Source organism: Euprymna scolopes, chromosome 16 (assembly GCF_053919585.1).
Source record: "Euprymna scolopes isolate OS-2025 chromosome 16, ASM5391958v1, whole genome shotgun sequence".
Lineage (NCBI taxonomy): Eukaryota > Metazoa > Mollusca > Cephalopoda > Sepiida > Sepiolidae > Euprymna > Euprymna scolopes.
In genome coordinates, this window is record NC_136497.1 from 56,014,258 (window position 1) to 56,041,863 (window position 27,606).

General features: G+C 35.1%; 1 protein-coding gene and 1 long non-coding RNA gene across 4 annotated transcripts in view; one reads left to right on the forward strand and one right to left on the reverse strand.

The window, feature by feature from the left end:
• The window catches only part of LOC145295974 (uncharacterized), a 114,138-nt gene extending 89,759 nt beyond the window's left edge, over positions 1-24,379 (forward strand). The window contains exon 3 of the long non-coding RNA XR_013869930.1: positions 23,423-24,379. This is a non-coding gene — a long non-coding RNA (uncharacterized LOC145295974). The remainder of the gene's footprint in view (positions 1-23,422) is intronic.
• Positions 1-27,048, reverse strand: LOC145295972 (ankyrin repeat and SOCS box protein 11-like). 3 transcript variants are annotated; one of them, XM_080141902.1, is made up of 4 exons: positions 26,902-27,048; positions 8,100-8,320; positions 6,006-6,324; positions 1-1,222 (listed from the first exon to the last, which is right to left on the reverse strand). In XM_080141902.1, exons 1-4 carry the CDS (start codon positions 26,954-26,956, stop codon positions 1,077-1,079), a joined length of 741 nt encoding a protein of 246 aa, XP_079998028.1. In that variant the 5' UTR covers positions 26,957-27,048; the 3' UTR covers positions 1-1,076. The 3 variants fall into 3 exon arrangements, with proteins under 3 accessions (XP_079998028.1, XP_079998030.1, XP_079998027.1); XM_080141904.1 differs by lacking the exon at positions 26,902-27,048 and adding an exon at positions 26,736-26,800 and having other exon boundaries at positions 2-1,222; XM_080141901.1 differs by lacking the exon at positions 26,902-27,048 and adding an exon at positions 26,296-26,729 and having other exon boundaries at positions 5-1,222.
• Between the last annotated feature and the right edge of the window lie 558 nt (positions 27,049-27,606).

Here is a 27,606-nt window from a genome sequence, read left to right on the forward strand (position 1 = left end):
TAATTTATATATATATATATATATATATATATATATATATATCCCCCAAACAAGGTAAATTACTACTGGGGAAATAAGGGGCTACTGTGAATTAGGAACCATGCCAACAGAGATATTCTAAGTATGGAATTGAGCAGTGAGATGTTTGTTCGCATTACATTTAAATTTCTGTATGTTAGTACGGTCAGAAAAGCAGGAAACAAAGAGGGAATTCCAAATTCTAGCTGTACAAAGGAAGAAACTATGAGTAGAAAGCTGCATCTGGAGAAGTTTGTAGTGAACGGGTGAGATTTTACTGCTTGTCAAGTTAGTCGGGGGTAATTATATCAAAGGGGCACCAGAGCTACAATTTTGTGAGAGCACATTCCATTAAAGTACTTGTAAAACAATCACAGAGATGCAACATTTTAGTGATGAGACAGCTGAGCTGGCTTAGCAGTGGGGGACCTATTAGATTGGAGACTTATTTTTTGCACCAGCCCATATGTAGCAATAAAACTCCATGCATGAGACAATGGTGGCTTTGTAGAGACATTAGCAGGTGTGAGTAGTTTTCTAGCACAGTAGAGGGAGGCCATCTTTTTTGAATCCTTCTTATTAAACAGCCTTATCAAGATCAAGGGTACCTGGAACAATCCAAAGAAAGGAGTGGTGTTCGACCCTACATCTTGGTGTAGTAGCCAATGGGTCACCCTTAATAATAGTTGATTAATTATTTATTTTATGAGTTTCTTTAAAAGAAACAAAAATGCCTTGAAATAATTTTAATACATAATAATTTTAATGGCATAATAATTTTAATACATAATAATTTTAATGGCATAATAATTTTAATGGCATAATAATTTTAATGGCATAAAATTTAAATTAAAAATTTCTATGAAAACCGCACACGTGGTTATTTTGTATCCTATTCGTGTTGATAATTTAACGTTTGCAGAGAAGCGTCAACAATTTTTACACAACTTTTGTACAATTTACACAACTTTTAATAACAAATTAATAAATAATGACAATTTAAAGTTGGTTGAAAAAAATATTGTTCAAAAATAAATTAAATATATTAACAAAGCACTTCAGCAATCATCGTATTCACTGTAACAGAGATATGAAATGAGAAATTTAGGTAACATTTCTAATTCTTTGAGTCGACTCATTCTTTTCCAGCCAACTATTTGTCGAATGCTTATTCTGCAAATTGCTTTCAAACAGCAGGGATTATCTGTAAAAAAAAAAAAGAAGAAAAACAAACAATAAACGATCATAATTTCCTTACTTTCAATAATATATTATTTCATCATCATCGTATTCAGTTTAACATATGTTTTACATGCTTGTATGTGTTGGATGGTTTTAAGAAATTAACTTCCAAACTAACCTATCTCTGGCCAGGTCTTTATTTATCCCTCATTCTAAGTTCATCCTTATTATTTACTCCAGTATTTTCCTTTTCCTTCCCCTATCAATTGACCTTGCTGTCTGATTCATTTTTCTGTTTTCCTTGGCCTTTTCCTGCAAACTGAACCTGCTACTTCAACTGTTCTGCATCTACTAACCTAAATCTCTCATAAATTCTTTCAACTTTACCATATCATTGAAGTCTACTCTTCTGCAGACATCTCTCTATATTATCCAGAGAGAATGAAATTAAGCTCTTAATATCCATGTCTGACTAGCTGTCTTTAGTAAAAGTCTGGATGATTTTTGAGTTTAGCGATTTCGACCCTAAGTCTTTTAATGATGTAGACTCAGTGAACAAGCAGAGCAAAGTCTGGACCATTTCAAGTTTAGCAATGTTAATCCCAGGTTGAAGAGCAATCCCCAAGTGGCACAGACTCTGGTGGGGAGTTGAGTTGAGTCACCGAAGTTCACACAACTTATATTAAGAACCAAAAAGGCATAACTCCACCTCTCTTCCAATAGAATTCAATCCATAATTCTCAACAACAAACTGTTTTCTCAAGTTTCTAGTAATAAGTAGGGCTAGGATAACAGCATATTCTTTTCATTGTTTTGACTCTCGAGTGTGTATCCGTTGATATCTTATATGCTTTTATATAGAGTGATGTGGTTCTCGATTGATTAACTGTGTCGGATATATACTCGAGAGTCAAAACAATGAAAAGAATATTCTCTTGTCATAGCCCTAGTAATAATCACAAATCCTGACGTTGCAAAACCATGAGTGGCCAAATGGGTCTTTAAGTCTGCATAGGATTCTATCTATTATTTTTACTCTTACTCTCGGGGGCGGGTCTTCATAACTGTAAATGTATTTTCTAGATTTGCGCTAAACACTATTCTTCTTTATTTGACTCATCAACAACCACAGGGAAAGATCCAGGTAATTCAATTGTGTATGTGGTCTCCCTCTCAACCCTGACAAGCAATTCAGCACTAGACACACTTTAGAACTCGGTCGTCATGTCAAGAGCACTGTTCAATCTGCTCAGTTTCTTGTTTATGCCTATGATTCGTGTCTGAATAATAACATGTTATCAATTACCCCTGTGATGGATATCGGTCAAGATCCTAATGTTTGTATTCGGACACCACTCTCAATGAGAAATGTTTAATATGCAAGGATAAAAGCCATTACTGTTTTATCAAAATGTCAGCCAATTTTATTTTGTTAATTCTCCAGAAAAAGTGAATTTAACAAGGCCCTCTCTTTATTATCAAATCAATATTCCTTTTTTATTGACAAAAAAAAATTCAAAGGCTCTCCTTGATAAGAAACAGAATATTTCTTTATCAATCCTATTTTTGTTTTTACTCCCCCCCCCCACACACACAAGCACTTAATACAGAAATGAAGGGGGTAGAGTAACTAGTCTAAAGAGGAAATTCTGAAATAACATCAGTTCTACTCCACTCATACTATTACATTATGCTTGGCACGCGTTGGAGATGAGGTTTATATTCAAAATAAAATTTCTACAATAATAGTGACTAGTTATTAAGGCCAAAAGTCACTCAATGATAATGGTTAACGAAGCTGTCAGTAGAATGTTATAACATGATTTGGATTCTAGAAAATGTCTAAAATTTAAGGGTAAAGCTTAAGAGGTCTTAAAAAAATGAATTTCAGGAAATTTTCTTAATTGGTATCTAATGACTATGGATTAAAATTAATGCAAAGCTGAAATATTTTAATCTTTAAATGGAAAGTTGTGTTCATATTATGCCCCCTCCCACCAAATTTAAAATCCCCCCCCCCCCCAACAAAAGAAAACTAAAATTTGGGGAATATTTATCAATTGATGTCTAATATTTATAATTAAACTTTCACAAAAATTAGGGACATTTGAATTTTCACAAAGAGCTTTCACCTCCTCTTTGACAACTTTCCATAAAACTAAATTACATTAAATATAGCACACAGTACTTACCCTTAAATCTTGCAACTGTCTTCCAAAATAATTCATTAATTTAGGAGTGAATACTATACGTAGAAATAATATAAACATGTACAACTATCTAATACATTCATATACATTATATGCTATTCAGGTTACTGTGACTGTCTTGGACTTCAGGGTCAGCAACACTAGACGATATCTCACTCCTGCTGACCAAATAGTCAGATCCAAAAGAATTGATATCAGTCAGGTTGCACTTAAGTCAGATGCATTTCTTATGCACTTAAGTCAGATGCATTTCTTATGCACTTAAGTCAGATGCACTTCTTATGCACTTAAGTCAGATGCACTTCTTATGCACTTAAATAAGGTCTTTCTCAATCTACCACACTCTCTAATGACTGGGATATCCAGGCATGTTATGGAGTTGATGCAAGAAATGGCATACCTGTACATGGCCAAACCAACTGATACACCAAGCACATAAGGCATCCATAATCCAACCAATATCAAGTTTTTGAAGAACTCCATTCTTCTGATCATGGCACAGTCATTACACCAAAGCCATTGCCAATCAGAAGAATTTGGATCCCATATTTTTTTGCAAAATGACAGAGCAACACAAGCTGAAAATACTTCGCCCAAATCTTGAAAGAAATGTGCCACTACAACTGGGTTTTATATACAGCACTTGGTCACTTATCTGACCAGTACTGACTAGGCTAAACACCACTTAACTTTGGTGAATTTGTGAAAACTAGTATGTCAGTATAATATTTAGGTGCTTCTACAGAATTCAAACCAAACTAAACAGACTTTTATTGAATACAATTTATGTAAATAGCTGGAAAAGGCCAAGTCAAACCAATCCAACTTCAAACAATGAAAAAAAAAAAAAAAAAAAAACTCTGATCAAAATATATTTTTGTTGTTTGTTGTTTTTTGTTTTTTTCAGACAAAGGTAAACCATGAAACAATTTTTCCATTCCATCCTCCTCTTCATCCCCAAGAATTTTTTTTAATGATTTAAAAAAAACACTCATTCTTTTTTATTGTTTCTAAATTTTTTGAGTTGTTTGAATTTTTGTTGTTGTTGTTTGAAAGTTCTGGGTTAAGGGAGAGCGATAAATAAAATATAAGTAGCTAACACTATGCTGTAAAGTTAGTTTAAAGCACATGAAGGGCTTATCATCTGATTCTAGTTTATATTCCCTAGTCATGGGGAGGGTGTTACGAATATAGACTCCAAGTCCGTGCATGTGTCTGTCAGAGTCTGTACGATAAAATGGAAGATAACCAGATATGTTAAAGTGGTTAGAGGGGATGGAGGAGTGCAAGTTAGTTTCACTTAGCACTAAGATATTTGGGGAGTTTGCTAGGAGAAATGATTCTACATTATCTAAGTTATTTTTAAGTCCATGGATATTTGTAAATACAAACCTTAAGGGAGGAGGTGAATCATTGTACAAGTGTGTATCTGGTTTGATTGTTATTTTGGATTGAGCTGTCATTTAATTTTATTTCGTAGTTTCAGTTTAGGGTGAGAGATGCTAGACAAAGTAGATGTGCAAAGCCACCATCATGCAACACAAGTACACCATCAGCCGACTCCTCGGCCTCAGGAATGCCCAGAAGAGTGCAGGATTCCTTTTCATGTATGACATGGCACTACAAACATCCTGATATAATACAACTGATTATAGAGCAGCCAATTGTCAGTTGAAATACAGTAGTCAGACAAACTGTCAAATCAGTACTCTCAAACCTGTTAGGCGAGAGTAGCCCAGTTCAATCATGTTAGCATACATGGTAAACAAGCATCCCCATAATGTCCAGGTTTAGGGGAAGGGAATGAAGCAGATGTGGGGGGGGGGCATTCATTGCCTTAGTCAAGAAACAAAGCTAAGCATTGGGCATCTCTAATGAGTCCCTGTAATTGTATCTCTGTTCCTGGCTAATAGGCAAAGAAGGAGTATATAAACCGAGCCATAGGCAGAGTGTATCTAATTCTTAAGCAGTTCAGGTTTGTAAACTAGTGATGTGATCGAGGAGTCATCAGTTCTAGGGAGGTTGTCGACTAGGACTGAGGAGGCCTCCCTTCCCCGCTTGGTGTCAAGGCGTGTGAAGTCAGTGGCACAGGTTTAACATAATTTTGAACGGAACTGTTTATTTAATTCAAAGAGGGTAGCATGCTCTCATTCCATTAGTTATTCAGAAACTACATAACTTTTCATTCACAGGATGGATATATGATTAAAAACCAATCAATCAAATTCATGAACTGCTTCACTTGTTTGGTAAAAGTCTGTTTAGTTCGGTTTGTATTGTGTAGGATTACAAATATTTGCAAAATTTATGTAATTACTTAAAACTTTAAATGTCTATAAAATCTGACTAATGATACTAAAATTTACAAAAAATATTTTTATTATAGATAACAAAGGGAGAAAATTTGAAGAAAACCTCATGACACACTGATGTTGAATCAACCTTTGCTATAATCAAGTAGCTTTTGGTCTTGATAACTGTAAATTAGTTTTAAAAAAAAAAAAAAACAAGAAAAAAGACTCACATACACAACATATTGTTTTAGCTTTTTTTTTTTTTTTTTTTCAACAACATTGTAGTAAATAATAGACTAACCTTTGACCATTTTTAAAAATTCTGCACATTCATTCCGAGTTCCTTGATCAATTTCCCATGCATATGCCTTTGAATTGTCCTTCTGGTAAATATTCGAACCAAACTCGTATAGGAGTTGAACATAGATCAGAGGATATTTCTTTCGTACTGCCTGATGATAAAGATGGCCACCAATATCAGGATCTGCACCAGAACGCAGCAATAATTTCACAGTCTCTAAGTGTTGATAGGCAAAAGCCAAGCTCAAAGGACTTTGGTAATCCAGTATTCTCCCATCACGTTTCTCAGAGTTGACATCAGCACCAAATTCTAACAATAACTACAGAATCAAAAAAGAAAAAAAATTATGGATAGTAGTTGTAAACAAGTAAAACATGTTTTATCTCCCCCTGTGATCACTACTACAACTTTTTGTTGATTTTGAAAAACTAAAGAAAATATTTTAAGATATTCGAAAAACTTTGCATTATTTTTGCTATTTGGGAGTCATTTTCAGCAGTCAGTAATAGGAAGGTGGAAAACCAAAAGTTTTTATCACTTTATCAGTGTATAATCCATCTATCTATATAATATTCTGCTTTTTCCTTTCTTTCTGCATGTTACGCTTGGAAAAAGGCCAAACTACTTCAAAAAAAGCTAAATTCATGAAATTTGGCAAAAGCCAAATACAATTTTTGAAGGCCAAACTCAGAACTGATTCAAATTAGATTACTTTCATATTCTTGTCCACAGTTGCCAAAATGGCCTTCTTCAAACCAAATTTTACAAATTTGGCTTTTTTTAAGTAGTTTAATCTTTAAAAATAGTATTTTGCCTTTGCCAAATTTTGTGAATTTTTCCACTTTTTTGATGCAGTTTAGCCTTTAAAAATTGTATTTGGCTTTTTTTTTAAAGCATAATGCGTGGATTAACTAAGGAAGGAACAATCAAAATATTGTATAACTTCTTTTTTTTTAATTATTGTTGTTTATTCTTTGAAGATATAAATATCTCTCATGAGTAGTAATATACTGTGATGTTAACTGGATAATTCAAAGTGTTGCCTTTGAAGTAACTTTAAACAGTTAACATCGCAACAGACTACTTACAATCTTACATCAACAACTTTCGTTTAATCAGACAAATGATAAAATTGGTCTCAATTGTGGTACACATGTTTATATGTCTATAAAAATAACTGTTAAAATATTTCTTACAGTTCCTTAGATTTATTTCCATATATCTATCCATATCATCATCTTGAAGTAGTGTTATATTATGGGGCTCTAAAAAGGGGTCTGCTGTGTAATGTGTATGAGTATGTTCCATAACTTCGTACATGTTGAATAGTGGGGTTTATGTATGCGCGTATGTATATACGTCGTATCATTAGTTGATCATCTAGTGTGTATATTTTAACATTTATGCAACAGTTCTAACAGGAAACAATTGACGTGGACATATCGAAACAGTTTTAGACAAACAATTCTTTTTAACAGGTGTAAATAACACAGCACATACCTGAATTATATACGAACATTTATTTTCATGATTTCAGCTGACATCTTCAAAGATTGCAACGTCTTTACATCTTGGCTGCCTGAGGAAACGCCGCTCCTCATGTCATGAAGGGACCAACTCCCCTTGAGTTGTCCATTGTCTCCAACATTCAGCTCACAACTGACTAGAATCTCCCCAAATCTACATCTTATTACGTGTCTCAGACCAACAGCTGATGTAACCTCAATCTAGTCATTTGTTTATGCAAACCAAAAATCATGTTTACATCTATTTTCTATTTTCGCATTCCTTTTGTAGCGATATTATTATTTGCTGTCTATCACTTTTTCCCAATCTAATTGTTTATTTTCATAATAATTGATCCAGCGACCCGCTGTCGCTCGAATCAATTAATAATAATAATAATAATGTTTTGACCCTTGCCACAGTTAACACAGATACTATGCTATGATCACAGCCCAAAGGGTCACAACATTACAGTAGGCAATCATTTATATGTTTAACTGTTAAACAAAAAAAATTAATTGTTTGTTTCCTCTTGATAGTAAAACAACAACAAAAAAAAGAATACTTCTATGTAAAAGGTGATCCTACCTTGATTGCTTCATTCTGGCCATGCCAGGCAGCATGGGAGAGTGGGGTGGCGGCATTGGCAAGATCTCCATCAGGACTAGCATTATGCATCAGTAGGATTCTTGCCACTTCCAGATGTTGGTTCCGCAAAGCAAGAAATAAAGGTGTTTGTGCTTTGATATCTGAAGAGTCTATCATGGCACCAAAGTCCAGAAGCAGACGAACACAGTCAGCATTGCCACCTGGTATTTAGACAAAAAAAAATGTAAAAAACGAGCTACTGTAACGTAAAACAAAATTTAGTACATAATTTAGTGTGTGATACGATGAGGAGTTTGTGCAATATTTGGGGCTTTGAGGAAATATGGAGTTATCCTTTAGTTACCATTACTCCCAGGTTCACTTTGGCCCAGAGTGCTAATATCTGTTAGGGCACCTGGTGCCACCAGATCAGCCTGTCTGAAGATACTGCTTTCCTGACCCAAAATGCACCAAACTGGTTACTGGGGACCGCCTGTGAATTTAATATTCTTTTTGGAGGAAGCCAGTTCAACCAGCCTAGGATGAATGCCATACAACAACAATAGCAATCATTAATTAAAAGACTTTTGTGGCGATGATTATTGATGTGATTTAATTCAAAAGTTCATATTCTTTGTATTTGAGTGATAACCAAAAGAATCGGTCCTGAATATGACCTTAAACTATATCCAGTGGTGAGGCCCCAGCTTGCGGGCTTTGGGGAGTGTGGAGCCACCCTTTAATTACCATTGCTCCCAGGTCCACTCTGACTCGGAGTGGTAGTACCTGCGAGGGTCCCAACTATGGGTTAAATAGAAACTGATTTGAAAACAACAAATATATTCTATTAAAACATTTTTTTCAAAATCTTTGGATTCGGCATTAAATAACCCAAAAAGGGTTGATATACCGTAAAACAAAAACAACAACCAACCAAAAGAATCGTCTTGAATATGAAAAACGAAAAGTGAATAAGTGCTGTTCAAATCGTAATTTTGAAAGTGTCTAGATGATGACAAGCTGAGAGAAAATACTCAAACTAAATGCTATCATAATTCAGATAAGAATTCAAAAAGTTATATTTTTCATGTTAAGAATGCCAACTGGCAAAAGTATTTTTGTTTTGTTTTCACTTGATAACCAAATAAGCAAGAAACCTACTACTGTATATGAATAAAACTCTAAAGATGTTATCTTGAGTGTCACCGTGCACACTTTTTCCTGTACATAAATGCTTTAGAGAGTCAGAGGAAAGGTAAATAGCATAAAGGGTGAACGATAAGAGGAGTGGAATTATGTGAATAATATTTTTTATAGAAACCACTCCAGGCAAAGCACAAAGCCACTTGATGTAAAAAGTTAAAAAAAATACCACTTCAAAGTCCAAAACTAGCCAACAATAAATGTTATACAGATATCTTCCAACCCAGAAACCAGCAATTCTTCTCCCTTTGTCAGATACATCGCTCATGAAATGCGAGAATTCAAGGAATGCGAGAATAAGGGAAGCGAGAGCAATGAAGCTGACAAAAATAAACCTAAGGTTCACTTTCTATTCCACTAAATTAAATGTGCTCTGATGAAATAGCAATTGTGCCCCTTTTGATGTACATACCCACGACCAATCCAACAAGCAGCAAAGTCCCACCTCTTCACTGTCAAGGTTTCTAGATGCTGGAAAGCCATCTACTCTAATAATTTCTTCCCTAAGACTGCTAGACTTTAGAATTCTCTACCTATTTTCTGCTTCCCTGTACTAAACTGATGAGGTTTAAATGTAATGTGAACAGACATATCGTTGCTCAACTCACTACAGTCCTCTGTTAGAAGACACAATCCCAAATATGTCCCAAGTGGCAATAGGCCTTTCAGGTAAAAAAAAAAAAAATTTTATTTTAAAAAGTGAGAGGGAAGAAGAAAAAGAAAATATTCTTTTTTTTTTTATGAATCAGCATGTTATTATTTTTTCAATCTGCTGGATTCTGTTGTTAGCTTTAGTTTCCTCCAGATTCCCTGCGATTGATTTAAGATTGCTTTGAGATCTCACAGGATGAACCAGGTGGAGGTTGCCAACATCCATAGTGAAAGGGGTGCTATGGATCTGAACATGGCATGCAGAGTCATCAGTCTACATCAGTATCCACTTTACCACAACCAGTGCGTCTGATGACATCACAATGTATTCTGATTTTGTGAAATTCATTTATCCTCGTAAAAAATATGACTATCAATGTTACTATTTAACTAGCTATCTCGCTTTGTAAAGTTTCCTACTTGAAACCAACATTTTTAAATAATATTTAATTCCCAAGTTTGTTGTAAACACAAGACTAAAACTTGCACATTTATTCATATAAATAAATATTAGCATTTCAGCAACTTTTACACAAATTTGTTTATCTTTTAAATAAGACCGTAATGAAATAGAAAGAAAGAAGAAATCAATTTGTTTGCGTAATGGTGCGTGTGTGGGGGCGGGGAGAGGAGGCTTTTTTTTTAACTTACAATTCAGCTGTTGAAAATCAAGTCTCTCTAAAGGCTGAAAGAGAATATTTAAACACAAATGCGATACATTTTATCTGTGAGATTTAAAAATAATAAAAACAATGCAAAATCGTTGAAGAGAGAGAGAGAGAGAGAGAGAGAGAGAGAGAGAGAGAGAGAGAGCAAGCAAAATAACCAGTCACTCTTTTCCTCCCTTTTCTCTTGTCACTTATGTTAGAAACAAATCTAAGAAAAGTTTTTAGTAAGTTATCAAATTTTTTTTTCTTTTGAAATCACTTTCATTACTGTTCAAAATCTATAAAAGTATTGGATACATATATAAACAAAACAGGAAAATAAAATTACAAATGAATAACAGCAAACATTAATTTATTAGAAACTGTTTAAAAAATAGTTATGCAAATTAAGCATTCAATATAACTATCTTTAGATTGTTCATCTTCACTATATATAGAGTATTTCATTATTCTATGTTGTATTAGTGATTTAAATAACAGTGGTCTGTTTTGATGGTAATACAGGGGTGATAAATTTTGAAAACTTTCATATTCATTTATTTGGATAATAAATGTGACAACCAATGGGTCGTGGGTGCTTTACTATACTACTAAAAGTCTGTTGACTTTAAAACCAATAGTAGTTCAGCCGGGGGTTTTACCTCAGTATCAAAAGCAAGAGTCTAGACTAGGGATTAGCAACCCCCAGCCCACAGGCCAAATCTGGTCAATAAGTGAATTTTGTTTGGCCTGCCACCTTACTCAGGGCACAATCTATATATCTATAAAAGTGACCATGTTTGTGTGTGTGTCTGTGTGTCTCTGTGTGTACATTTCCCTATGCAGTAACTCTGTCAATTTTAAGTCTACAGACTCGAAATTTGATATACAGGGTAGTGAGATTTGGGAAAATCTTTGTAATCCGTTTTCGGCCAGAAATTTGGCTGTTAAGGGGTCAAAGTTTAACGATTTAACCTTTGAGAACTCTACCAAACTCCTCCGACAAATTTGGGGCTAAACACTTCAGATTTTAGATATAGGTTCCTTGCACATGGATCTAACTTAATAACTTGATTTGAGCCCAAAACAATAAATTTTAAGGGGTCATAATAGGGGTCAAAGTTAAAAAAATTGACCTTTTTTTTTTTTTGCTCAACATACACCGCCAAACACCCGGGCAACGCTGGACTGAAATGCTAGTATAAATATAAACGAATTAAACCACAGTGACAGTTTCTCATTATATCAGTTACTGTTTTTAATTGTGCTTAATTTTTTTGTTGTTGATTATAATAGTAATTTCTTGCAATGAAATGATTTTTTTTTTCCATATGTTTATAATTTTTCTTTCTTTAGACATTCCTGTAGTAAAATATGTGATATCATTTAAATATAATCATATTACATTTAATATTTGTTTTCTTCAGATGCACAGAAAATTTATTTACACATTTAATAACATTATTGCCCGCCATGATAATGTAGCAAATTCCATTCTTGCGACATTGACCTTTTCTCTGTTGATTGCAGTATGAGGCTAGTCCTGTGCAGTTCTAAAAGGTCCACATTCCCAGGCTTTGCCTTCTCTCTTTGAGAAGGGGTTCGTTTATTGCTAATTGCCTGAAGCGTCCCTACCAGGGAATGCCGACGGAGCTGATCAGGGACTTTTTGCAGGTCAGAATGCTCCTCGTGAGTGTTGACATTTAAATTGCACTTTCTGACTCTTGTGTTATATTTCTCATGGTGGGAGAAAAATAAATACCCAATAGCAATGTAACCAGCCTATGCCATAACTGCTGGCAGTTTATATGGAAGAAAAAGAACTGTGGGTCTTGTATCGATTGAGGAGAAGCCAAAAGCAGAAAATGGTTTTAATGTTTGTTTATAATGTATATTTTCTTGAGAAAAAAAATTCACTACCACTACAAAGCAAACACCGAGAATCGATCTCCAAAGTGGGTGATCTTAAATATTAATTGAATTTTTTATTTTTATTTTTACCGTTAAGTTTTTAAGCTGCTTACTTGTATTCGTCAAAAAAGTAGAATTTCGTTTTTTTTGGGGGGGGGGGAGCGTAGCGTACAGTGTAGAGTTCCTAATATCAAAAAGGGCACTTTAAATAGGAAAACAATTTTTAAATGCCTTAGCTTCCTCTAGCAGAACAAATACTACACTTTGATTTCCATTTTAGTCACTCAAATTATTTAGAGTGAAATGAGTGTCGACATTACTCTCAAACAACTTCTTATTTTACTCAAACTAAAATAATAAATAAATAAATAAATAAATAAGTAACATTAAAAACTAAAAAAGCTATAGCGAGTTGAAATGGGGACATGATTACTTGGCCGGAAAAATATTGTTGCTATGTTTATAAGCAAGTTGATAAAGGAGCTAGCTAAGGAAGAACGATAATTCAAGTTTATAATATTATATGATAGGTTCATAAGAGTAGTGGTGGATGGGCAGAAATCAGAAGGTCACAGTATTAATGCTAGACCCAGTTCTCTTCCTGGTCTACATTAAACATCTCCCAAATCACATCTTAAGATCATTCGTAGACATTTATACTGATGATACTACTATCTATGGCAACACTTCAAAGGCCGTAAATGACCAAGTTCTCTTTGATTCTTTTTCCTCTGATCTTGATCATGTGGTGCAATGGAGAAAGTAGCTGATTAATTTTAATGCATCTAAAACCAAGCTTCTATCTTTCCATCATCAATGCTCTGATCCCCATCTGGCATTAATTGAAATGAATGACTCTCGTCTTGGGGAGGCTCCATGTTTTGACCAGCTTCTAGATCTGACCTTTACTCCTGATCTGAAATGGAACATATATATCAAATCCGTTGCCAAAGTCACTGGAAAAATGGTGAGATCATTCTATCACTCCAGTTGATATCTCACTGCTGATTCAATTCTCTACCTGTATAAGACTCCAAGGATGAAGTACTGTTGCCACATCTGGGCAGGAGCTGCTAGAAGCAGCTTACCCTGCCTTGACAGAGTTCAAAATAGACTTCATAGCCTAGTGGGGGATGCCCTTTTCTCTTCTCTGCAATCTCTTTCAAACAGAAGAAACCTTGTCTCTGCTTTATCGTTATTTTCATAGCAAGTGCTCATCTGAGCTCCAATCTATAGTTTACACTTGCCAAACTTTCATGAAAAACACTCATCTGGTTGAAACCACTATCAATAATTTCCCTCACTTTTTATCTGTGCCTAAATTAAACAGAGATTCCATGAACAAAGCTTCTTTCTTAGAACTGCACGCCTGTGGAACTGTCTTCCATTTCCCTGTTTTCCAGCTGACTACAATATGGTTGTCTTCAAGTCCAATGTGAACAAGTTCTTGATAAGTCATCCAATTTATTAAATTTCCATTACTAATGATTATTATGGTATTGTCTCATGGACTGCTGTACACTCGTTAACTCTTATCCTCAAGTGGTGACTCCATTTGTAAAAAAATAAAAATGTGTTGAAGTGTTAAAGTTTTCCTTTGAACTGCCGAATACTGTCAAATGTTCATGCAAAAAAAAAAAGTTTTTCTTTAGCTTGCAATGTTCGCGGCACATGCAAAAACAACAATGATTTTTCTTTTCCTGTTTTGACGTTCATCAAAAATCCGTCTTTCTTTCTTCCCACTGACATGCAAATTAACCGTACGTTCAAACGACTCTGAGTCAACAAAAAAATGTTCTCACCAATGAAAGAAATACTGGCTTTTTATGTGCCTAAATTTGACCACATCTTAATTTGCATATGTCACCTTTTCGTTTTCTATTGGTCGGGTTTCGAGTTTGGGTGTCAGTGACTTTTTACAATATGCACATGCCATCCTTGAACGCTTGTTTCCATAAAACGGTACGAATGACTGCACAAAAGCACCAAAACACCAGCAGTGTTCGTGATGCCCCTAAATCTGGTTGTCCTAGTTACTTCTTACAGGGAAGACAATGCTATCAAGATCCACAGACTCAGAAACAGATTTGAAATGCCCCCCCCCAAATTCAACAACAGTGTAATCTTGTCAAAAAATGCTCTCTTTCTACAATAAAGAACAGATTGAAGGTTGGTTGGTTGGTTGTCTTTGTTTTATGGCATATCAACCTTTTTCAAGTTATTTAATGCCGAATCTAGTTATTTTGAGGAACGATTTTTAATGGAGTGTATTTGTTTTTTAAGTCGGATTCTATTTAACCCATAGTTGGGACTCTAACAGGTACTGTCACTCCGGATCAGAGTGGACCTGGGAGCAATGGCAATTAAAGGGTGGCTCCACACTCCCCAAGGCACGCAAGGTGGGCCTCACCATCGGATATAGTTTTAGGTCATATCCAGGACCGTTGTATAAAGGGTTCTTTTTAAATTTTTTATAAAGGCCAATTTTTTTAAGATATGAGAGTATGGTGTGGGGATTGTTTTTATCAAATAACTCTTTAATATTGTTTTCTTTGTAGAATCGATTTCTTACTGTTACAAAATCAGTACATTCAATTAATATGTGTTTGATTGTGAGTGGTGTTTGACAAGGTATACAGATGGGTTGTCTTTCTTTTTTAAGAGATATGAGTGGGTTAAGTGAGTATGGCCTATTTTTATTCTTGTTAGTTTGACTTTTCTGTTTAGTTTCGTATTTTGTTCTTGTTTTTTGATTTTTGGCATGATTTCGTGAAGTTTGTTGTTAGGGTGTTCATTCCAGTAGGTTTGCCATTTCTCTGTTGTATATGCGTTGATACGTCTTTTTAGATCTATGTATTGAATTTTAAAATTTGCATCGATTGGGAGATTTAAGGCGTTTTTTGCTGCTGAATCTGCTAATTCATTACCTTTAATACCAGAATGGCTCGGTATCCAGCAGAAAATGATTTCTTTTTTACTGTTTAGTTCAGTTAATTTTTGGAGTAATTTTGCGATTAGGGGGTTGTCCATCTTTTTATTTTTAATCGCTTTTAGGGTAGATTGGGAGTCTGAAAGGATTATAAATTTGTTTTCTTTTGTTATTGGAGGCGAGTTTGAGAGCTCGGATTAGAGCATGTATTTCAGCACTGAAGATTGAGGTTTCTTTTGGGAGGTTTGATTGTTTTTTGATTGATTTATTGAGTATTGCTGCACTGGCTGTTGCGTTATTTTGTTTAGACCCATTTGTATAGATGTGTGTGTGGTCTGGATACTTTTCTTTGATTTTATCGAGATTATCATGATAAGTTATTGGATGAGTATGTTTCTTTTCATAATTACTTAAACTTAGGTCAATGTTAGGAGATACGATTTCCCAGGGAGGGGTTTTGAGTAGGACAGTTTCGTGAATTTGGGTTATGGGTAGACTTGCTTCTTTGGAAATCGATTTTATTCTAAGTCCAAAGGTTTTGATTGCATTTTCTTTTTGGTCGAAAAGGTGTTTACGGTTTGGATTTAAAGTGCTATTGTGTGCTGGGTTTGTGGGGTTGGCTGTAAGTTTTGTATAGCATTTTAGACCAAGGTTTTGATTTCTAAACATTGGAGGAGTTTCATGTACTTCTACATACAGACTTTCTACAGGGGAGGTTGGAAATGCTCCTAGTGCTAGTCTTAGTCCGGAGTGGCATATTGTGTTGAGGGTTTTTAGATATGACTTTCTGGTGGATTGATATATGAAGCTACCATAATCTATTTTTAATCTAATTAATGCTCTATATAGTTTGAGTAGTGTGTTCTTGCCAGCTCCCCAATCTGTATGGGCGATGACTCGTAGGAGTTGTAATTCTTTATTACATTTGGTTTTGATGTGATTGATGTGTGGAATGAAATTTAGATTTTTGTCAAAAATGATTCATTTACGAATGGAATTTTTTCGCCTTTAATCTGTAAGGTTGGGTCAGGGTGGAGTTTGCGTTGGTTACAGAAATGGATGCATTTTGTTTTAGTTTTGGAGAATTTGAAACCATTTTTCGTTGCCCATTTATTAATTTTATTTATGTTATGTTGTAGTTTTCTTTCAATAGTGTGAGTGTATTTAGATCTGTAGCTGATTGAGCAGTCATCTACATATAAGGAGCGATGTATATCAGGAGAGAGTTCTTTTATAATGTTATTGATTTTTATGTTAAAGATAGTTGTTGATAATATGCTGCCTTGGGGCACTCCTTCTTCTTGATTTTGTGGGTCTGATAAAGTTGAGTCTATGCGAACTTGGAAACATCTGTCTGTTAGGAAGTTTTTTATGAATTCAGGTAATCTGCCTCTTAGTTCGATGTTGTGGAGATCTTTTATGATACCGTGTTTCCAGGTAGTTTCATATGCTTTCTCAAGATCGAAAAAAACAGATGTTACGTGTTCCTTATTGATAAAAGCTTCTCTGATATAATTTTCGAGGTTAGTGATGGGGTCTATACATCCTCGATTTTTTTGGTATCCACACTGGATTTCAGAAATTATTTTGTTGTCATCTAGATACCATATAAGACGGTAGTTAATCATTCTTTCGAACGTTTTGCATAGGCAGCTTGTGAGAGCTATTGGTCTGTAGTTTTCTGGGTTTGATGTATCTTTTCCCAGTTTGGGTATTAGGATTATTGTTGCATTTTTCCATGAAGTTGGGAAATCTTTTGCTTCCCATATTTTATTATAAATTTTGAGAAGGAGTTTTAGTGATTTGAGTGGAATTTCTTTAAGGAAGCTGTAGTGCACTTCATCTGGTCCTACAGCTGAGTTATGAGATTTTTCTATGGCAGTTTCTAATTCATTGAATGAGAAGATTTCATTGTAAGGTTCTTGGTTTTTGGAGTTAAAGTTTATTTTGTACTTTTCTTCATGTTTCTTAAGTATTTGGAATTGTCTATTGTAGTGTTTTGATGATGAGTTTTCAGCAAAAGTTTTAGCTAGTGTGTCTTTTTTATCAGTTATTTTCTGTTTATTTGTGAGAAGGTGTTTGATTGGATTCGGATTATAGTTTCCAGTTATTTTCCTAATCATTTCCCAGACGGTTTTGGGTTTAGTGGTAATGTTGATTTTGTTGACAAATTGTTGCCAGCAGGATCTTTTGCATTCTTTGTTTTTCGAGTTTTAGCTCTTTGGTGTTTGTATTCTATTAAGTTGTTGGTTGTGGGTTGTTTTTTAAATTTTCTTACGGCTGCTTTTCTCTGTTTAATGGCCGTTTTACATTCTGGATTGAACCATGGTTTTTTTTTTTTTTCCAGGAGGGGAATTTTTGGGTATGCATTTTTTGGCTATTGTTATGAGTACTTCCGTGAATTCTTCTATTGTTTGGATTTGGTTCTGTTAGTTTTAGTGAACAGAGTTCTTTACATTCGGCCCAGTTGGCTTTGTTTGTGTTCCACCTGGGTATGTGGTTTTGGATGGAGTTACTGTAATTGATTATAATAGGGAAGTGATCACCTCCACAGGGTTCTTCGTAAGTGCATATAATCCAAGAAGCTTGATGGATCACACATGGTAAGATCAATGGCACTAGTTGATCTGTTTGTGGGATTTAAGTATGTGGGATTTTTTTAATTGAGAAGGCACAAGTTATTTTTATTAATTGTTCAATTTTGTTTCCTTTTGAGTTTGTGACTTCGCATCCCTATAATGTACTGTGGCAGTTAGTCACCTAGAAGAATGAATGGTGAAGGTAGTTGTTTTATTAAATTTTCTATTTCATTTTCATTTATTGGTTCATGAGGGGAGGGAGGTATATTGAGCAGATTGTGATTGTTTTGTGTAATGTGACTTGAGTTGTAATTGCTTGGAGATTTGTTTTGACAGAGAAATTGCTTTGAGGTATTTTATTCCTGACAAGAATTCAGGTGCCTCCATTAGCATGAAGGCCTGTATTATGGAAATAGTTGTATTGTCATAATTTGGTGTTTTGAAATGGTTATTGTTTTGTAGGAAGGTTTTTTGTAAGCAAACAATGGCTGGGTTGAAGAGTGAGATAAGTATAAGAAGTTCATTATAGTTAGATCTTATTCCACAACAATTCCATTGGATAATTTGTTGTGTTTTATTTCTATCCATGAGGCTGTTTAGTTTTCCTCTATTTCCATCTCTTTAGAAGTAGAGGGTTTATCTTTTGTCGGTGTTTGTGTCTTTGGTGAAGTGTTTTGCTGAGTTTTTTCTCTTTTTTGTTTGGATCTGGACGTCGATCTGGATCTTGCCTGAAATGTTGCTGTTTTGGCTTCCTGTTCATTTTTTCCCCTCTTGATTACTTGTGTTTGGTTTCTTTTTTTATCTAGGGTGTTTTCGGTTTCCATTTTTTCTAGAATTTGGAATCTATTTTGAGTGTCTATTGTTTGGTTTTCTTCTTTTCTGGAACGTTCTTTATTTGTTGTTTTATCATTGCTTATGTTTTTATTAATTTCTGGTGGTTGTTTTGTTGGTTTCTGTGATAATTTTTTTAATGGTTCTGTTGTGGATGGAATATTATTTTCTGTGTTTGGATTTGTTATTTCTATTTTGTTTCCCAGATTTGAGTATTTTTCTTTTAGGCTATTTTGAAATTCTGGCCATTCTTTAATATTTAATGTAATCAGTTTGTTTATCAGTTCCCTATATTGATCATGTATTTCATTATGTTGGTATGGTTTAGTTGGCTTTTTTGTTGTCTCAGCATATGTGTTGTCTTTCATGTATATCTCAACTATTTTTCTGGTTTCTGGGAAGGTTGTGTTTTTTTTTTTGTACTTTACTTCTATAATTTCTCTTTCTTTTTTATATGTTTTGCATATTTTAGAGAAGACCGGGTGATCTTCTTTGCAGTTAGCGCATTTCACCTCATTTATGCATTTTTCTTCGGTGTGGTCAGGCTCTTTGTTGCCACATTTTCCACATATTTTTATTCCTTTACAGGCTTCTTTATGATGTCCATATTTTTGGCAATGGAAACATCTTAATGGGGCTGGGATATATTGGTCTACTTTTATATTTAAGTAGCCAATTTTTATTTCCTTAGGTATTGTTGGTCTGTTGAACGTTAATATGTATGTGTTGGCGGTTATTATTTTATTGTTTCTTTTTATGTTTATGCGGATGTGGTTGATTACTCCTTATTTCTCTAATTCGGTTTTTATTTCGTCTTCAGTTGCTAGCGATAGTTCATAACTTCGAATTACTCCTTTCGAAGTGTTTAGTGTTTTATGGGGAAAGACTTTGCACTTGTACTCATGGAAGTTCTTCATTTTGAATAGAGATCGAGCATCTCTAAGATTGGTTATCTCAACTAGTAGATTTCCATCTTTTGTTTTTTTATCATTTTTGGTTTACTTTTTGTGGATAATGTCTTTTCTATTAGGAAAGGTGATAAATTTCCAATTTTTTTATTTTCGGTTAATTCAATAACCAAGAATCATGGGAATTTTCCTTCGTCTATAGTTGGAACGGTTTTTCTAGTTTTGAATTTTTGTTCTTCATCTGAGCTTGAGAGGTCAGAATCAGATTTCTTTTAAGGGTTTTGAGGGGGATGTATTTGTTTTTATCAGCCATAGATTTGGGGATTTATTTTTCTTCAACCACGCTCCCTACCCACCTCGGAGTCCAAAATTGGGGCATAGTAAGAGGGAAACCCATTCGCCTTGACCATGTCGGGGCTACGTGGAGGATATACTCTTTTGGTAAGGAGTTCTCAAGCACTATATTTTCTGTTCAATATGTCCTCAAAAATACATTTGTTCAGATGGAGTGTTGAGTTCTGGTCTTTCCAATTGATTGACCCTTGCCATCGCCTTCTAGCACTTACTTGGCTTGCCTATTTTTTGTAGTGGGGGAAGAAAAATAATTAAAAAGATGGGAGTACCTTTAAGTTTCATTCTTTGTTGTGGTAGTTGGTACTTTGGGTGTAAGTGCTAGGGCTTGGCGTGACTGGCCGATTGGTCGGATCGGGCCTCTCCAACCGCCCGTCCAGCCGAAGTAATGTGTTGCAGTGCCTAGACTTTTATGCACCGAGGTCTAGGTTAGTTCAATCACCAGGATCACATCCTAAGGCATTACGGGTAGCAACCCACGGCTAACTGGTTGCCCCATTGAGATTTTTACCCTATGCAGGGGGGCAGTCGGCTTATTCTAGTGCCCTACCAACAGGGCAAAAAAACAAAGGAGGAGCTATGGGGTTGGTAAGTAGGGAAGGAAAAGGAAAGGAGAGGGGAAGGGGGTTATTTTTGTTTTTGTTTTTGCAGAACATAATTAAGTTTTACAAAAGAAAATAAAAAACAAAAACAGAAAATCGATGTAGGTGCATTTTGTCTCAGGAAGCCAACAGACAGCCTAATCTGGTAGCACCAGACAGATTGAAGGAATTTAATTTGCGAGGCTGTGTTCCAAGATGCAAGCCAATGATTTCTGTAAAGAACAGAAAGTGCAGTCTAAACTTTGTCAGATGCAATGAAGATCATGACTCTTCAAATTGGTCGAAAGTGATTTTCAGCAACGAAAGCAAATTTAATAGGCTAGGAAGTGACGGTAGTACATCCGTTGAAGAAGAACAAAGAATTTGATCCTAGGTGCACAGTTTCAACACTGCAAGGTGGTGAAAGTTCAGTTTTGGTGTGAGGCGTTATTAGTGCCAATGGTCCAGGGCCTATAGGTCACTTGTAAGGTCAAATTAATTCGACCAAGTACATTAATATGTTGACTGAGCATTTTCTAACCTATTTCTGCCAGAATTTGGATGATAATTCCATCTTCATGCAAGATAATGCTCCCATTCACACAGCTCATAATGTCAAGAGTTTCCTTGAAGAGCATGTTATTCCGTGTTTGGATTGGCCTGCACAATCTCCAAACCTCAATCCTATTGAAAACATATGGCATTACATCAAGCAACAGCTACACAATGATAAAATTTCAAATCTGGAATAACTTTGGGCAAAAATTAAAGAGAAGTGGGATGCTCTTTCACTGGAGTATTGCCGCAGACTAATTCAACAGAATTCCCCCAAATTTTCAGGCTGTCAAATGGCAGGAGGGCTATGCTACTAAATAATAACTAGTTCATTGTGGCCCTGTTGTACTTGTGTTCTAAAGTTACATTTAAATAACAATTTTCCATTGTGCGGAATATCTTTTTGCCTTCTCGATTTGAAGTTAATTTTTTAAATTCACGTGAACACTAGGATAAAAGTCAAATATAAACAGGTAAAATTATAGAGGGATAAAAGGTGAATCAAATGAAGTATAGGTTGTTCAAGCAGTTACATTCAATTTAGCTTAAATTTGCGGTTTTTGAAAAAAAGTGCAGACTTTCTTTTTGGCGGCACTGCACATGTTGGTTCCCAGACAATGTTACAGAAAGCACATATTATCGCCATGGATCGGCACTACAACTCAGTGACATTAGTAAGGTTCATAATGATTGCACTGCAAATGGGACTTGTTGATACTTTTCCACAAAATAGAAAGCTTTTTCCAGTGTCCATGAAGAAGGTAGGCAAGCTTGCGAGAGGTGAAAGTCGCTATCGATGTCAGGACAGCATAATCTGTATGGTATGGCAAGGTCGGACACCAATTACATTTATCTCAAACTTTCATGACCCGTCACGAATTGACGTAGCAAACAGAAGAAATGAAGATAGAACACTTGATGAAGTTCTGATGCCACAGCTTGTTGAGGACTACAATCGCCACGTGGACAGTTGCGGCAATAATTATCAAATGACATGCTTCCATTGCTCATGCCATCATCACCTTTTCATAAAATTTTTAATGCATGCCTGCTACAATTCATTTGTCATCTGTGTGTTCAAGCAAGAAGCCGATGACAAAAGCTCATGTTTTTTCACTGGATATATCCAGAAACTTTGCATTGACCTGATTGGCAGACAATTACCGCTCAACAGCCATCCACCGAGGACAAATAGAACCATGCCTCCCCACCAACGCCTCATAGCAGGCAACCACTAGCCTGAAATTCCAGAAACAACTGCTTCCAACCATGTTTGCACTGTTCTGCATGGAAAAACACCTTCAATACAACAAAACACACCCTGGAGTAGAATATAAGGAAAACCCACACAAGAAGGTCAAGACCAACGTGAGGTGCTCTGTGTGCAAAAAGTACCTCTGTGTAAAGCAAGGCTCAACTTCTTAGGCAGACTACGATTCCAAGGTGCAATACTGGTATTAGATGGCAGCGAAGCCTATTTTCTTTTATATCTATAAATTTGAACTCATTCTGACCACTGGTTTGTATGATACTAGTAATTTTCTGACCCTGACAAATTTTTTTTATTTTTCGCTGAAGAGGTCAGGTATGGGGGTAAGTTAGAGTGGGAGGCTCGGGTCTAGTAGGGTTAAGTTCCATAATTATTGGTAAAGTAATAAAGAGCTAGGTACCTAACTTCTGGCCAATTAACAAAATGGATGCCTTATTAATTTACTCACAGACAGCCAACATGGAAATTAAAATGCTTATAACTTCTATGAAATATTTTTCACGCAAACAGGTCACAATGGTTCGTAAAACAAATATAAATTGTTTTGGACTATTTCTGCTGCAATGTGTTTCAGAACACCGGTATTTTTCCACTCAAATAAAGAAAACACACAATGTCTGCATTTTGTGCCAAAAAATCAGCCACGCGACCAGCACATGCAACTCCCATGCGTCAATGTGCATATGCATTTTTGTGTGGGTGTATATTATATTGATTTTTTTTTTCATTTTATCAAAAAAAAAAAAAAAAAAAAAGTTGATTCTTTTCAAATAATTAAAAACAATAAATTTTTTATTCCAAATCTAATCAAACATAAACACAATTAATGTACATTTGTAACTCTTGATTGTGACAGATTTGGTAAGGAATTAATTCTATTCATTTGTTTTTGTTTTTTTTTACTAAGAGTGACGTCTGCTGTAACAACACGATTTCATGAAGAGAGAACGTCTGCGACCAAAAAGGTCTTAACTCGACTAGGGAGCAAGAGGCCTCCCAAATGCGACTTTGATGCTCCCAGTCGTCAACGAACCCAGCAACCAAAGGGTCTCAGTAGCAGTAACAGTAGTTCAAACAGCCCTTTTCAGCACTACCTTTTCCACACTGCTTATGCAAGCAACAAACTACTTCTATGCAACTACTACTGTCTGCCTGCTTCCTGAAACTACCCTTCTACAACCAGTGGACTTCGGTTCACTCCTGCAGTCTCCAACGCTTCCTGCAGCCTTCCAACGCTTCCTGCAGCTTTCCAGTACCTCCTGCAGCCCTCAGCAGCATTCCAGTGCCTGTACACGTCAGACTACCTGTTCCAGTGCCAGTCAATGTTAGGCTACCCACTCTAGAGCCTGTCAATGTGCGGCTACCCATACCAGTATCTACTGACGCCCAGCAGCCCTGTCCCATCCCAGTACTCACTGTTGTCGGGTTACCTTATCCTCCAGTATCTACTGACATCCAGCAGCTTTGTTCCAGTATCCACTGTCAGCTGGTTACCTCCTCCAGTGCCGACTGATGTGCAGCAGCCCTGTTCTACTATCCACTATCATCTGATTACCTCCTCTACTGACGTCAAGTTACCTGCTCCAGAGGCTGATCCTGTCTTACTCAGACTGACCACAATCTCCAAGCCTTTCGAATTTGCCTCTTGCATTTATTTCTTTTGGTAAACAAAAGATGATCTGTCATCTTCAAATGAATTTCAGTTTGCCATTCTTCTTTTGCTAATGTCGTTATCTTTTTCTGTGTCTACCTTATAGTTGTACGGTCGATTAGCGCACCTCCATACTGCCTCCTGACTCGCTACAACATTTCCTTTAAAAAATTTTTTAGAATTATCATTTATAATTATCCATTTTGTGAATAAAATCATAATTTACCTAACATTTTTTTTAACTTAATTTATTTTAATGGGTTTTTGTCTAGAATTTCCCCTATATTAAAAACAAAAATAAATAAAAAAAAATATCTGTATGATGTGAGGAAACGAAAATATCATGTTCCAAAAGTCATGTAAATTGATCAAAGTAGTTTTATTTTTAAATAAAATCAAATTTTATGGGTATTTGAAGCAGTGACTTTTTTTTTTTTTTTTTAGAAAAACATCTCAAGACACAAAAGGAGATAACTCAACAATAATTCAAACTTACGAGATTTTTGTTGACATGTCTACGAATTCCAATTAATCACTTAAAATAATTGTTTATAAAATAAAACATACCGTTTTTATGCTTATGCAAATATGTTTTAAACGAATTTCAGGTGAAAACATTATGTACGAAAAAACAATCCAGTAAAAGGTGTGCTAGATGCATTTTTAGTGCTTGTTAAAATAGTCAACAGACCGATTTTTTAAATATGTGGTTTTAAGCAAAAATAACAGTACTTAGTTAATTGTCACGTCGAAAATAGTAATATATCAAAAAATTACGAAAACCCATCCATTCCAATAGAATAAACTGCTATTGTGTTTTTAGTAAAACAAAAAAAAAGTCTATCGTTACCGTCCAAAACAAAACATCAGCCATTACTGGAGCAAAAATGGAATATAAGTATGTCCCTGTATTCACAATCTTCAAGATGTTCACATCTAGGGAAAATGCAATTTCCCCCAATTTTCCGTAAAAATTACTTTTAATTTTAATAGTTTACTTGATGAATTTTCGTAATTTTTGGATATGCTACTATTTACGACATGATAAGTAAGTACTATTGTTTTTGCTTAAAACCACATATTTTTAAAAAAATCGATCTGTCGCCTCTATCTTAAGCACCGTATTTTTAACAAAAAATCATTCACACGTTCTTTTAATTTTATTTTTTAACAAAAAATCATTCACACGTTCTGACATTTTGAATTTAAAAATGGCAGTCTCTAAAATCAAGGGACATAAAGTCAGTTTGTTCATAGGGAATTTGTCGCACATCAAAACATGATAAAACTCGATAATTCGATAAATTCTATTTTTACTTGTAATTATTTTTCTACTACTAATTTGGGGAATTTATACTAATTTCGACATAACACTATGTAATAATGTTTTCACCTGAAATGCGTTGGTTTAAAACATCACCAGTCTACACAAGCATCGATTTTTCTTTATTTTTGTTTTTAATATAAGAGGAATTCTGGACAAGGCCATTTTATTGTTGCCAAAAAATCGCTATATGAATTCGCTAAATAACAAGAAAGTTTTCGTAACACGTTTGGTGTTCCGTAAAAATCTCAGAATAATGGTAAAATTACATATTGATATGTTGGCATTTATTTGCTTCCAACAGTCCCAAGATGTGGCTGAAAAGGGCGGAAGCCAAGGAAAACCGGCCCCAGGGAGAGTTACTCTGGTCGGATACAAAAATCGCTGGCATTCCCGATAAGGGTATCTCAGGCGATCGCGATCGGTAATAAACTCCCTCTCACTTTGAAAAGAGGGGGGTGTAATGCTTGGGAGAGTGCACTCACTGCAGTGGGCAGTGCATCACTGAAAAACAAGCCGAACTATACCTTATTCCGAAAAAGAAAGGGTCGATAGTCCAAGCCAGTCCCTATAATTGCCAGAATTAATGCCAACGCGAAAAACTAACATATTTATGTTTGTTTGTAAAACTTTTCTTTTTTTTTTCTTTTTTTTTAACTTGGAAAGGAAAATATAATTTCGAGAAACTAACAAATATATTCAACAGTTGACTGGTTCAAAGTGATGTTTTGATTATATGTAGTGAAAATTAACTAAATTCAAAAAAGTTTATTATTGAAAATACCATAATAAACGCCAAACGTACCAGCCGCTGCTTGGGCCAATGCCGATTGACCCATATAGTTTTTCACGTTGACATTGGCGGCAGGTTCCTCTAAAAAATATCTCATCCGAGCTAAATCGCCATCCCTTGTCGCCTGATGAAGTTCTGTATCTTCTATGTCGCCTAAATAGTCAAAGACTGGATGTAGCAGTTTTTGTATTGGATTCATAATCGCCAACTTTTCTTGTCTTGTAATGTGATGCTAATCTCTACGGTAGACCGTAATCGATATAAATTAACCGTGCGCAAAGGAAATAAGAAAATAGTCACAAGTCAGGTAGGTATCGTGATTTAAACGTAAATTGTTTAAAGTGGAATAGGTTTCAACATTATCCTAAAACGACTTATATTTTACAAAAGCCATGTTTTAGTAAAAATTGAAAATAACATTAAAAACAAATAATAAGCGAGTTTTATCTTACTCATGAAACACTGAAATGAAAACATGCACGGAAAAATATAAACATCAGTTTTATAAACAAGTCGAAACGAGGTTAAGGGCACATAACTCAAATTTATACTTTTTAAGCTAAAGACAGGAACCTCTTTTTTGGTAAATTTTTACTTTAACTGCAACTCAACACCCACCTTTAAATTGACGACTTATTAAGATTTTCGGGTATGCTGAAAACGAATATCGCATTCAAATTTGGGACAGACAAGTAATTTCTGGATATTAAGACATTTTTTTCCAATGTATTACTTAATGAATTTCAGTGGCCGTCGGCATTCTTAACATGGGAAAGGATGTTTTGTAACACGCATGCGTATTACTACTTGTTTAGTTGGGGAAAATATGGCCGCCAGTGAAAACACATGGGATTACATTAGATAATAAAGGTCTTAATATCCAAAAAATGACTTGTCTATCCGAAATTTAAATGTGATATTCGTTTTCAGCATACCCGAAACCTCTTTAAAAATCGTCAATTTAACGGTGAGTATGGAGTTGAAGTTAAAGTATAAAAGAATACTCTCTTAAAAAAAAATAAAAACAAGAAAGAAAAAGATAAAACATTTTACATTTTGGTACTTGTGTATTAGTACTGCCACAGAACATTTTTGGTTTTAATTTGAAGAGTGTAAAAGAGAGGGAGAATATGCAATTTCAGAACCGGAAGAATCGAAAGTGTCAATAAATATCAACAATACAATAGCAAAAAGTAAAACATTTGTAGAGTGAAGATGGATCGACTGGTTTCTGAATTCATGACAAAGTCGAGAGCGTGGATCAAAACTACTTTCTCTAGAAAGAGAAAAAACAAAAAAAAATATCACCAACTAGCAACGACT

Bases quoted from the DNA above. Each gene is read 5' to 3' on its own strand.
- LOC145295972 (XM_080141901.1), bottom strand. From the start codon at position 26,482: ATGAATCCAATACAAAAACTGCTACATCCAGTCTTTGACTATTTAGGC. The intron at 8,321-26,295 runs GTACGTTTGGCG...TCTAAATACCAG, and splicing joins ATTGGCCCAAGCAGCGGCTG to GTGGCAATGCTGACTGTGTT. The intron at 1,223-6,005 runs GTTAGTCTATTA...TTTTTTTTACAG, and splicing joins ATTTTTAAAAATGGTCAAAG to ATAATCCCTGCTGTTTGAAA.